Below are 13,587 nucleotides of genomic sequence, written 5' to 3'. Positions count from 1 at the left end.
GTCAGCGCCCACATCACTGACTTCCAAGAACTCAGAGCGCCTTCTCCTGAATGTGTCTGTAGTTTGTAGCTTATGACATTTCTGCAAACATTTGGAGCTCTTTTATTTTTAAAAGCAATCCTCTCGACTAATTCATTTGATTTGATCCATATCAGAGTTGTCTTCAAGTCTTCTAGGGAAGGTCTAAGTCAGGTCAGGTAATTTAAAACTTATTAACCTTTGCAGTCATCTGCCTGGGCTCCTTTGGAAGGTTACTCTTTATATTCTACAAGCAAAACATCAGAATGAGTGGATGAGACAGCGAACCAAAGTTACAGAGGCATAAAAATGGTAGAAAAGTTTTATAACAGCAATCCTGAACCAGATCCTGAAGACTTAGTGCGTTCAAATTATGGATAATTTGTCGAGGATACAGACCAAGTCACTCCTTAAGTAGCACTACCAAGGCCAATGTGTATTTTAAAAAGGTTAATTCTTCATTCATCTGGATTTTTAGCAGGTTGAAACTGATACTTTCATGGTGTTTATGGAGTCGAGAAGTCAAGTCTCACAGAAGTTGAATTCATGTCAAGTCCCAAGCTTATTTTTGTTAATTAAAGCTGCATTTATTGTTCGTTTTAATGTTGGCCAACTAGTCACTAATCTTACCTGTCCATTGTTTGGTGCGTCGTAGCGAGCATAAAGTCGTTAACAAGAGTTTGTTTTGCTGAAAACAACAGCCTGCTGCGGTCAAAAATGATGCTAACTGAGTTAAGTTGTGGATCTAAAAAAACAAAACTCAAGAGAGCTAATAAAGATAATAATTCTCTATGGGATTGAGTTATAGCCAAATGTTTGATTTAAAGACATAAATAATATGGTTTGTTTTCAGGCATATTTTACCCCATTATTTGTCTAAATTCTGTGGGACTGTGCAGGTTGGACATGTGTCAACATCATGGTCACAGAGTACATGTCGTTCTAATCTGCTGTCAGCAGAGACAGCTAAATATGAATACAGTGACGTGGCTATCATAATGACAGGCCAGAAAATTCAGAAAATAGATAATTAGGCTCAGTTGGTGTTAAATGATTTGTGATTCAGTTTAGAGTTTTGTGCATCTTGACAGTGACGTTGATGTGAGGAGTCAGCATTTCAGCGAGAGAAGAGTATTCTCCATTTTACCAGAGTGACAGAAGAGAGAGGCAGATTCAGAAAAGTCAACATAGATCTTATCTTGGGCTTGAGACTTTAAAGAACTGCTGTTGATTTAGCTTTGCCCCCGCCCAGTGACACCATCACGCTCATGGTGGACAGTTTAAAACAAAAAAGGATCAAAATCGAAGCAGCAGAATCAGAGATGCTGCCTTTGTTTATTCCCCATTTTCCTTTATTTTCCATTTTCTTCCCTGTCAAAACCTGCCACGTACTTTACCCACAACTCGACCACCAACAGTTCCCAGTTGGAAACTTCAACTGGACCACCCTCCTGCAGTCGGACTTCTGACTCAAAAAGTCAGAAGAACTTCACCGACCCCGACCTCGAAATCCAAGATGTCTGCTCAGCGCTCTGACAGAAGTGAGAGCTGTGGTACAACACTGTTTATCAGCACTTCTGTCTCATGTATGTCTCATTAAATCCACTGTCCAGTGTCTAATGTGACCTAGAGCTTATAGAAAAGTGTAGCTGTGTAGCAGTAGCACTCAGATGACATCTTTATTCCCTCCTCTGTGTGCAGTCATTTCATCCTGAAGCTCTTTTGTATCCCCAGCACAACTTGGCCAAACTTGCTGTATTCATGTCTCTGCTTTGTCGCTGTCAGGCATCCTTCAGGAATACTAAACAGGACAGGGAAGGTTGATTGCTGCTTAATGGGGCGTGTATGGTCAATGGACACACTTGCTCGCTCACTCTGTGTCTGTCTGTTAGTTGGAGCTGCTGCTGATTGCTCACTGTGGTAATCAATGTTTCACACAAACACAGAGAGAAAAAAAAATGCTCGTCTTTTTCTCTCTTTGTTTCACAAACAGATGCACATTGAGATGGATAGGCAGTGTGTCTGTGTGTTATTCATATACACACCTGAAAAAGAACACTGCAAACACACACACACACACACACACACACATACAGATGCTCGCGCACACTTGAATGCAGCCTGGATCCATACTTGCAGTGTTATCCATCAGACTGGTACTTGACTGCATTGATCCCCACGGCTGGCTGTCCAGACACACACACACACACATACACACACACACACACACACACACACACAGTACAGAATGTTCTCACACAAATTAAATCTACAGTGAATCATTCAGATTACAGTAACAGTGATTATGATGATGATGATGATGATGATGATGATGATGATCACAGTCATGGTAACAGATGATGTGGATGGTAATTTAGCAACTTTTTATCTCCAGCCATGCGCACACAGACACACATGCATGCATGTGTGCACACACAGTTTGCTATCTGCTGTCACACACTCTGCTTTTGGCAAATATGTTTGAACTTCTTTAATTGGAATAAACGCAATGATGATTAAATGTAATTGGTGGAGCCTAAGCCTCTGAAATAATCACACACACACACACACTCTCTCTCTCTCTCTCACACACACACACACACACACACACACACTCTCTCTCTCTCTCTCTCTCACACACACACACACACAGGTTGTCTTTTTCTAATGGTCCAGTAAAAACATCAGAATGAGGTGACTGCTCTCTGGACAGGAATAATGATTCTCATCATCTTCATCAAATCATCTCCTCCAATAACTTCCAGCAAATGTCACGACGTCAGGCGACCTCAGCCGCGTTCACACACAACCCACGTGTTCTCCGCTGTCGGACACACACACACGACGTCACTAACATAACACCGTTGTGTCTTGTTGGATCTAGATGTCGGGTAAATGGGTAACAGCCCTGCAGAAGACACACAAAGACACACATGTTGACTTTTTTTAAAATCCTTCCGGGATTGGTTTAGGAAAAGATGAAGATAAGTACTTTGTCAAGGTTTGTGGATCTCTGTCGTCATGGTTACGATAATAAACACTTGGTTGAGATTCAGGAATGTCTTGAGCAACATTTTGTTGAGCAATCCATCGCCTTCCAGAAGACGCTCTGCCACTTCAACAGACTTATGTCTATTTAAACTAGATGCAGCAAGAAAGTCTGATGTTGGACATATTCACACTTCATATGTAGCTTAGTTTAATGCAAACTGTATCATAAGAAACATCAGGACAGGCTGTTAGATTCTAATATAATCTGCTCATTAAATGGTGGATTTCTGCTCATAAGACCCGACTCATCTTGAGTCCTGCACAAAGAGCAGAGTGGTGTTTTCTTTCGCTGTGCGGCTGCTCTCTGACAGTAGAAGGAACATGAGCAATTGCAGTGTGATCTCCAGTAATAACAAAGTGTCTGGAAAATTTGCTGTACGCAGATAATATCTCTACTTTCCACTGTTCAGCGCTGATCTGACATCGTCCAATTACTCTAAATGTGATCTTGACCATAAAGGGAGAGGAATATTAGTGTAATTTAGATTCATCTGGCTTGTTTCCTCACCTGGCTCTTTGTTTGCATGCTGATACAAGTGATAATAAAACACTGATAATATATGAAGTGAGGAATTTGCTCATATTTGTAAGTGTGAACAACAGAATATATCTCGCCCTCAAACATAAAGTAAACACATAAACAAATACATGTTCTGAATATGAGTTTTAGATGAGATGTTTCAAAATAAGAGCGCAGCAGACGGCAGAGGGCAGGATGGATATGTGATGAGGAAAATGAGAGGAAACAAAAGGAGCAGAGGATCTTATAGACTCAATTAGAGGAGGAGAAGATCACACACACACACCCCCACACACACACACAGGAACACACAGCCTAAAAGTATATGACCTTCAAGGCCAATTCAATCACAGTTATCGCTGACGGCTATCGCTGCGTGGAGCACTTCCTGGCAAAACACACACACACGTATATATCGGACTTCCTCCCTGACGGTGGACTAAAACGAGACGTGTCATCTCTGCTTTAATGAATTGGGAAGACGAACACCAGCTGGTCATAAAAAAATGAGGAGACTAATATAAAATACAGAGAGGGAGAAAGAAGTAGTGCAGGAAAATGAACATTGCTGAGGAGTTTGGGGTGGATTGCTTGCTGCCACATTGCCCGCCACTGTCTCCCTTTGACCAGTTAATATCTTTAAATAATAACCTCCCTGTGATAAATCAACTGAATATACATCTCATCTAATTACAGAAACAGAATGACTCCAAAATGCTGTTTTGTTATGAGTAAAGTATTTTCTGCAGCACTCACAGTAGATTTGTGTCTCTCAGTGTATTTACCAGAAAATCCAGCGCACCCGCCAGCCAGCTGAGTAACACCTTGTATATGTGTGTGTGTGTGTGTGTGTGTGTGTCATGCAGTGCCCCCAATAAGTGTTTGACCTCTGAAAAGTTATGCAAGCTGCCTCCCACTCAGCACACACACACAAACAGGCACATGATTCACTCCGCATGCATCACATACGTGCTGCTCGTCCTTCCAATCAGGGATGAAATTAAGGAGCGATTGTGTGCGTGTGTGTTTATGTGTGTGCGTCTCTGGCCCGCAGGTCTTGTCCTCTGCGAAGAAAAGGACTGCTCACATAAATAGCCGCAGGCGTAGGAAGACACACAGAGACGGACTTTGCAGTATATGTCTCCTTTAGACAGCTGACGCAGCTGGAAATAAAACAGAGCTGAGGTGCTCAGGAGCACGATCAGTTTCCCCTGATGTTCTTCAGTTGCATATTCCTCTTAATTCTTTTGTTACTCTGGAAAAGAAAACCTTTGAGGGAAGCAGCAGAAGTTTCTCCTTTACAAAATGATTGAATGCTTTGAGTCATTTTATTTTAATCCTTTTCACTCTTTGTTTTTTCAGTCTCCTGCAATTTGGAAACATGGACATGAATTTCAGATCGTGAGATGAGACTGATAAAAAGGCAAAGTTAATGAGCTTGATTCCTGCTGTGGCGTATGTAAGAGTGCGTTAATGTCACGCATGTTTGGAGCTGTTGATTCAGATGTTGTGTAGCTGTGCTTGACTTCTGGCTTCACTTTTTGAATTTCTGTAACAGCCAGGTGATTAAAAATGTTCTTCTCTCCAGTGTACCTCTGCTGCTGGGATGTAAAATAGTCCCAAGATATCATTTTAGCCTCCTAAGTAGCCAGCACGCTAATCAAGCTAAGTAATTTAGCCCAGTTTAGCAAAGGCTCTCTCTGATTTAATTCTCTCTCAGCTGGACTCTGCCAGAATGTTCCCAGTTGTGTTTCTGTCTGCTCGGCGGCACACTGGCCCAGTGCTGAGATAGTAAAGACTGATTTCATACCCCATGACCCAAACTGTTCACCCTGCAGAGCAGCGAAGCAAGACAATGACTCGCTACCAGCACTACAGGGTATAACGCTGTCACTAGCCACGACCTTTAACCTCTCTGCTGAGGGGGGAGAAAAAAAGAAGGATCTCACCCTCGGGAATCAACACAGCATCACCAGAAAAAAAAAAATTTAGCCTCAGAAATTGTAGAGTATCTCAGATGTTGGTCTCAAGTGTAGCACTCGCTGTGATGCCTTCACTGCCGGAGCTAACACACTGAATTTAAACCGAGGATTCATCAGGTCAGGAGAGGTTTTTACTCACACTATTGGTCTGGCTCCAGGCATCATTTGTCTTTCTGTTGGTCGGTCAAGACTGACATATCTCAACAAGTATTTTGATTGTCATGAAGTATGTACAGATAATCATGGTCCCCAGAGGATGAATTTGGTAATCCACTGACTTTCCCTCTAGCGCCATCTTCAGGTCAAAATTTCAGTCTGTCCAGGACTCTGGTTTATGAGCAAATACCTGCAGAGTAAAGACACTCAGCTGTACTTTGTGTTGAGTGCTAATTAGCAATTGTTAGCATGCTAACACGCTAAAGATGGTGATTATACTATATTATATTGCTGATTATATTATATTATATTCTAACCTTTATTTTGCACCTTAAAGCTGCCCAGTTAAACCACAGTCTGATCTGTTGCTCCACCCTGATTCTTTCTCTCTGCCCAGGCATCGAACCGGCAACCTCCCGCGTCACAGCCTGCTTCTTTTAAAGTTTGGTTCAAAGTTGAAAAATGATCAGGTCTTTTAACTTTGCTTTCTCACTAGTGGATCCTGTCCAGTCTGGAAAGTGAAGACTCTAAAAATAAAATCTTTACATAGACAGTGTTTCAGTACAGAAAGGATCTCCAGGAGCCAGCACTTTAACTCCTCCTCATCTATCGATTTGTGCTGCATCAAAATGTCTGATAAATAAAGTTGTGAGAGAGCTTTGGACAGCATATGTGATCATTATTTGTGCAGTATTTTTTATGTTTTTGGACAAATTGGATCCCAAAGAATTCCACAAGAATGCAGAAAAACACATTTTCTACTTTTAAATATATTAATTAACTCCTTTATTCAGAATATTACAGATGTAAAATGAAGAACCTCATTTAATGACCTCATTTTCCAAGTGTGGGTTTAGTACAATGAACATTGTTGTTCATTTTTCTCTTGTCATATCCTTTTCATAATCTTGTCAGCTTTTTTTTTTTTTTGGTTTGAAGAATCAGCGGGATGCATCAAACCTGAAGTTTCACAAAAAAAAAAAGAGACAAAGGAGGCTTTCTTTTCTTATTTTTCACACATTCACATGCACTGTAGCGCTGCATGGAAACAACATCTTTACTCTCCTCCTGGTAACATCTGTCTGCAAACTAATCATCTGATCTTAACCTTTACTCTCCAGAACTGACCACATAAACAGCTTTATGTACTGTGGAAATGACTGTGATCAGACTCTGGTCTCGACCTGATTCCTCCTGGGAACTGGTGCTTTGATGTGCTCTAATTAATTAAAGTTTAGTCAACCTCTGTGTGCTGCGTCTTAAGCCTTTACAGTCTGCTGACCCTGATGACATTCACTCACCCAGGCCCTCAGAACAGACCGAACATATTCCCTGCTTTCAAAGTCAACAGTGTCAACAGCAGTGGTATTTAAAAAGCTGAGTGAACTGCTGACAGTGCGTGATCATCACGTTGTTTTTCTCTCCGTTCCTGCAGACTACGCCTGGCCTCTGCCCAGCGCTCTGTGTCCAATCTGGATCTACCTGGACGTGCTGTTCTCCACCGCCTCCATCATGCACCTGTGCGCCATCTCCCTGGATCGATACGTCGCCATCCGCAACCCCATCGAGCACAGCCGCTTCAACTCCAGAACCAAAGCCATGATGAAGATCGCCGCCGTCTGGACCATATCTATAGGTCAGAATGCACCACACATGAAGTCTCATTGTTGATAGAGTGCGGTTTTAGAAACTGTTGTAGAGTTAATACCCAGGAAGAAGCCTATTAGTCTTAAAGGGGCAGTTCACCTGAATCGAAAAAGACATATTTTGGTATCTAGCCATGGAAACTGTGTGGGATTTTACTTGTCCATGTTTTAAAATGTCCACTGCTATTACAGTGATGGTAGATGACATTTTGTTTGTGGTGCTCACAGCAACTTATCTGACATCTTGTTGACCTGAAACTTTTTATTTTGTCATCCGTAAACCCTTCAGATGGAGCCACTGACCTTATTTTCTGCCACATGATGCTTTCACACACACTTTAAACTTCACAGTGAGGTGTGTGGATTACACACAGTAACATGGACGCTGCTAATGCATTTTCCTGTGTTTTTAGCACCACATAGTTCCATCACTTCCATAATTTGGGTGCCCTGACCCTTTATATTTGTAAATTTGTGATCCATTCACACATACAACAGGTGAGTCTGCTGTCAGACAGGTGCCAAGTCGCTTTCATGGTCATTTCTGAGGCTGGATTTGTGGAGTTGTTGTGCTGGATTTCATTTTATTATACAGTGTTCTTGTTAATTTGTCCACCCCCTATAGGCCCGCACAGAGTTGCCAGATTGATGGCCGTTATTAGATTTAATGACTTTTAAGGATCCCCTGGCAGTTTGTGCAAAGGTCCTGCCAGCACACCTACTGACTGTGCGAGACACTGGAAACACTGACAGTTTGTTGACGCTCAAAGCGTCTGGCAGCTCATTGTTACAGTTGGAACTGATTTGCATCACATACTTTTCTAATCCCCAGAGGTGAATGCAGCACTTTTTATATTCATCTTTATGAGTGGCAAAGACAATTATATGCAAATTAATGAATTATGTTATCTGAAAACTCATGGCAACTATTAGCAGTAGCCAGAAGATGTTATGTGTGGAAAAGAGTCTGTAGAGGCTGGTGACTGTATGTGCAGTGTTAATGTGGTTTTATACTGAAAAACCAAAATACTAAACTAGTTTTAAGATGCAACAACAGACTGATATAATAAGTTATTACAGAAATACACCACGAATCAGATTCATTCTCAACATCAGAAATCTTGAAAAAAAACAGTCTCACCACAAGGTTCATTTAGTAGCTGTTCTGGAGCTGTTGGTCGTGTCACATGATCTTCATCCTGTAGAAATGCAGATGCTCAAATTTCCACTGTTTATAGTGGATGGAGGAAAAAAAAAAAGTCACCTCACTATAATTTTCTTTTTGCCCTGTTTCAGAGCTCCCTGATCACTTGGGCTCCTTTCCCCATTTTCCCTCGTTAGAGCAATCTATTCAGCTGTATAATAGCCTGAAGTAATGAGTTTGTCGTGTGTGTGTGTGTGTGTGTGTGTTTTCTGGGGAGGAAGTAGTGCCTCCCTCTGAGGAAAGTGCTGAGGGATTGGATGACTTTTAAAACTTTTCTCCCAGCCCTCCTCCTGTCTGTCTGACCTCCGGCTTGTTGTCGATGTTGTTTCGTGCCCTTTAAGACCCAGGAGGGTTTCCACGTCTTAAACACGCACAACCACACGCACACGTTAACACACATACAGATGATCTTGAATGTATCATTAGCCTAATGTCCTCTGACCCTACAGTAGATGCAGCTCTGTGCAGAGTCATGGTGCAGAAACCCCCTCGGGACAGATTTTTTCTGCATGTGAAGTGAATCCAAATGTTCTAAAGAAGAAAATGTATCTAGTTAATCTGATTGTGAACTCACTGAAACTGTACCTTATGTTGACCGAGGGATTTGACATGATGGTGTCATTATTGGAGTAACTAGTCAGGGGGATAGGGTGATGTAGCAGCCTGGGTATTTAGCATATTCCAGCTTTAAAAGTATAGTGAGTATATTCACAAAACACCACATTGCATGCTAATCAAACACTTGATTTTTGAGTGGACTGTCGATGAGCTGCTGCCTAACAACGCAGTGAGCAAAGGAAACAGAGGAGCTACTCCCAGCTGCAAAACAAACAGAAAGATCTCAGACACACTGAGCGATGTCCTGTTAGTATAACATGATGAAGCTCAATGATCCCTCAGTGCAGAATGATAACTGGTGATACATGCTGTCGTTTTGAACCAGGACTCAGCATTTATCAAAAATTACGGTTCCTTAATCCGATCATCTGTGCCAGTCGGATCCCAGATTTTTCCATCTGAAATCCCAGAGCTCATATCAGACGGGTTCAGGTGACCCTTTATCACATTGCTTTGACAGATTGGACAGCCTTTATGGTAAAAACACAGTGGCTGTGGTTCATTGCAGAGGTGTGTAGGTGTATAGCTCCTGTAAAATCAGCTGGATCGAGTGTATTGGCGTTGATAGTCAGTTAATAGCTGGTTTTATGTTGATGTAACTGACAGGTGTGGTGTGTTTGCAGGTGAGAAATCGTCCGTAGAGGTGAAAACTCTTGTAGTATTTACAGTTAACACGTTTTGTCATCCACCTTTAGACTTTTTCCTCCTCTGCAACTTGGAACTACAAATCAGACGTCGACAAGAAAGTGTCTCTCCCACTCGGACGTTCACGATTACGGTTTAAACAACACAACATGTGTGTTGCAGCATTAACTGGTTATGAACCACCAGCACTGAGATATTTTCCTCTGAAGGACATTTCCTCCAACTGTTTTTAAAGCTGAGATGATTGACACCTCCAGATACCGAGGAGAGTTTAACTTTTACTTTCCTGCTCTTGCTCTGTGCTCATTCACAACCGGCTGCTTTTAAATCATAACAAATCCCTGTTTTCCTGTCAGCATTTCCTTGACACCCCTCGAGTGGTTCTGTGCCGCAACATTCAGCTTTGATTGAGGTCTGAAAGGGCTTTCAGTGATCAATGCTGAAGGATTAGCGATGAAACAACCAACAGGAGAAGCATCAGTACGGCATGAAGATGATTAGAGTCTAGTCGTGTGTCACGTCCCCAGACCACTTCCAACAGATGCGTCTGCTCTCAAAAAACTGAAGTACCAATTGAGATACAACAGTTTCCTCTTTTGTGGCAAATCTGAAATGTAGAGTAGTGACCATGCACAAATTACCTCAGTCTGATTTGGCTGCAGTTGACAGCTCTCGCACATTTACAGGCATATTTTGTACTTGTCAGAGGAGCTGTTTCAAAATCTTTTGGGGCAAGTCCAAGGCAGGGTTTGAAGTCAGATTGAAACAGGGTGTTTGTGCACATTTTAAAAATGCACAGCTGAATCAGGTGTTTCTCAGATAAAGGACCGAAAACACTGGAGCGCGCTGATTGCTTTGCAGCCTGTTAGACTGCCAAGTTTTCTTCATCAGAGTCCAGATTTCATCAGGCTAAAACTCAAGATGTCAGTGTTTTTGCTTTTAAGTTGAGACTTTATGGAGTCATAGGTCAAGTCAGTTAACTCTTCTACTTTTCTTCACACCTCCCCTTCATGACTCATATGGTTTTCAGTGAGGTGATGTGATCACCTGACTGATCTAAATTAGAAAGACAGTTGATGGATGTTAATGCTTTTTTTTTTCTTTGTGTTGATGCATTTTAAAATGTGCAGTTACAATCTGAAGTATATCATCCGGCCTGGTGGACGTCTTTATCAGCTGGAGAACATCTGTCAGAAAACATGAAAAACTGCCTCAAAGTGAAATTATGGAACAGAAACACACAAACTCTCTCTTAAGAATAAACAGTTGATTCATAATAAATAACACACACTCTTCTTCAGTTCAGAATACTGGGTGGTTTGCTGATGTAGCCTCACTTGGAAATATGAGTTTGAGGTGATAACATTTCACTGCAGCTTTAAACCAGCGTTTATCTCTCCTCAAAATCAAATTAACTGTGGTGACCATGTGTAATAAATGTACAGGAACACATCCCGGAGTTATCAGTGCAGAAACAACAAAGTAAAGTACATTTCTCTAAAGTTGTTTTACTGTGAAAGATTGACCGACGCCTCCAGATACCAGGTAGAGCTTTACTTCCTTCCCTCTTCCTCAGCAGTCCTTCACAACCGGCTGCTTTTGAATCATAAGAAATCCTCTGTTTTCCTGTCAGCGTTTCCTTGACCCCTCTAAAGGTTCTGCGCCGCTACATGCCGCCATGATTGAGGTCTGAGAGAGCTTACTGCGATCAATGCTGTAGGATTAGCAACGAAACATCCAGCAGAAGATCTGTGCAGCCATTCTCTCTGGTGTAATAGCACACACTGTCTGACTTAAAGGTTGTTTCAATCCATCCGGACTTGTAGGTCCAGTACAACTGCTGCTTACAGAACAGGACATTATATAACTTTCTGTAACAATATCGTCTCCACTTGTTCCTTTAAATCTTTATGCTGGTTTTTTAAAACTTTAGTTTTAGGCACAGTATTTGCATTAGTTTCTTGTTTGACAGTAAACATTCTCATTTATTATATAACAGCAAAACAAAGAGAAAACTTACAGCATGAATAAGAGACATGAAAGGATCATTTATTAACTTACTTTCCCTTTTTTTATCTTGAAAAGAAAAATCTTTCCAGTCGGTGCTGTATTGAGTAAGAACGGTGTACCTGGTCAATGCATTCAAGTCAACATCCGCTAAAGTGCTTGTTTGTGCCACTGACAGACTCAGATTGTTGACAACAAATGGCAAAGTCATAGGAGAGGATCCCTACTGAGACAGACCTTTTTAGTTTAATCAGAAACAGACCTTAATATGGATCTGTGGAAGAAGAATTAAGATCCTTTACTTACATGAGAATACCACACAGTGACATCAAAGATTTTTTCCTATCGATCATTTACGCAAAAACATGGGAAAATAAGGCCCAGGTTCAGAAATCTTGGAGTTGTCCTTTAAGGTCAGATACTGTGAAGCTCTTCACGAGTCATTAAACAGATTATATAATCTTCAGAATAGACTCCTTCCTTGTCAATTTCACACGAAGGCTCTGTGACAGCAGGATTATCACGGGGTCGTGGATTAGCCACCAAGACGGCTCACTGCGAGAAAACATGAAGAGAGTCCTGCCGAGGACGATTACATGGGACATGACCCCCTCTGAAAAAACAAAATGTAAGATGTAGTCGCCGTAATAGAGGTCGCACACATACACACCAGGAGCTCGAAAGACAGAAGGAAGGGGTCGGATCGGGTCATCTGACAATCAAAGGAACAGATGAATAGTGGATTATCAGATGTGTGTGTTTGTGTGAGTGTGTTCTTTTGACTTACATGTTGGATTCAGCTCTAACAGAGACGTTTGTCAGGACTGAATTGTGTTTGGGCAGAGGAAGGAAATCTCAGAGACAGATAAATTCATGATGTAAGGCAGGAAAAGAAGAGTTAAACAGCTCTGGTTACATGCACATGCAGTTTAACTCTGTGAGTGATTAAACCAAGAGTTATACGTTTAACTTTTGTGGCATTTCTGTTTCAGGTAATTGAATTAAAGTCAGAACATGGTCCACAGCAGCTAGGGTCAAAGTGGAGACCACTGAGCTCCTTTAAAGTCTCCTCCACGCACTGTTTGAGACACTGGGAGTAAATCATGGCTGGACCCAGACTGCCGGACAGTCTCATCAGTCAGGACTTTATTTGGACATTCACAGACATAAAAGCTTTACAACTAATGCAACAGATTCATCCTCTTGGGCAGCGTGTGTGCAGTCGATTGCGACCATTGCATTAGAGGAGCTGCCACTTTTTCCAAATTGTGTTTTGATGTTGGCCCCGATCACCAGCTGTGCAGGAGAAAATGATGTAGCTCACGCTTAAATGAATTAGGCCGACCCACAGTGTGGGCGTGACACAGCTCAGAGAGGACTGAGATGTCCTGACTTGTATATGAAAGGCTCCTGTTGCCAGGAGCTTAAAAAAACAGACAAACCCTGGAGTCGCTTTTCTCCTGCTGCTCGGAAACAGAGCCCAGGTCAGCGAACGCTTTCAACAGAAAAGCACACATTAGTGACTGTTATTATCATGGGTCAAAACATCAGCTCTGCCTCAAAAGCCTTGTTCTCACCTCAGTCTTTTATCAGGAGCTATTATATTGCTATGAACATCCATTATACACTGATAGATGTAAGAACTCTAGTGGCATATTTATTCATAACAGCTGTTATTCTGATACCTTGCTCTCATTATGATAAAAACAGTCTTTTCCAACGGGGTCATTTCATTTTTCT

General features: G+C 41.7%; 1 protein-coding gene across 2 annotated transcripts in view; it reads left to right on the top strand.

The window, feature by feature from the left end:
- The window catches only part of htr2cl1 (5-hydroxytryptamine (serotonin) receptor 2C, G protein-coupled-like 1), a 110,459-nt gene that overhangs the window by 88,010 nt on the left and 8,862 nt on the right, over positions 1–13,587 (top strand). For both annotated transcript variants that reach the window (XM_018674078.2, XM_018674079.2), the window contains one exon: positions 7,163–7,363. In XM_018674078.2, the coding sequence (XP_018529594.1) occupies positions 7,163–7,363 (201 nt within the window). The remainder of the gene's footprint in view (positions 1–7,162; positions 7,364–13,587) is intronic.

This window comes from Lates calcarifer, linkage group LG14, assembly GCF_001640805.2.
Source record: "Lates calcarifer isolate ASB-BC8 linkage group LG14, TLL_Latcal_v3, whole genome shotgun sequence".
Classification (NCBI taxonomy): domain Eukaryota; kingdom Metazoa; phylum Chordata; class Actinopteri; family Centropomidae; genus Lates; species Lates calcarifer.
The sequence above is the reverse complement of the archived record's forward strand: the minus strand, read 5'-3'. Positions and strand labels throughout refer to the sequence as shown.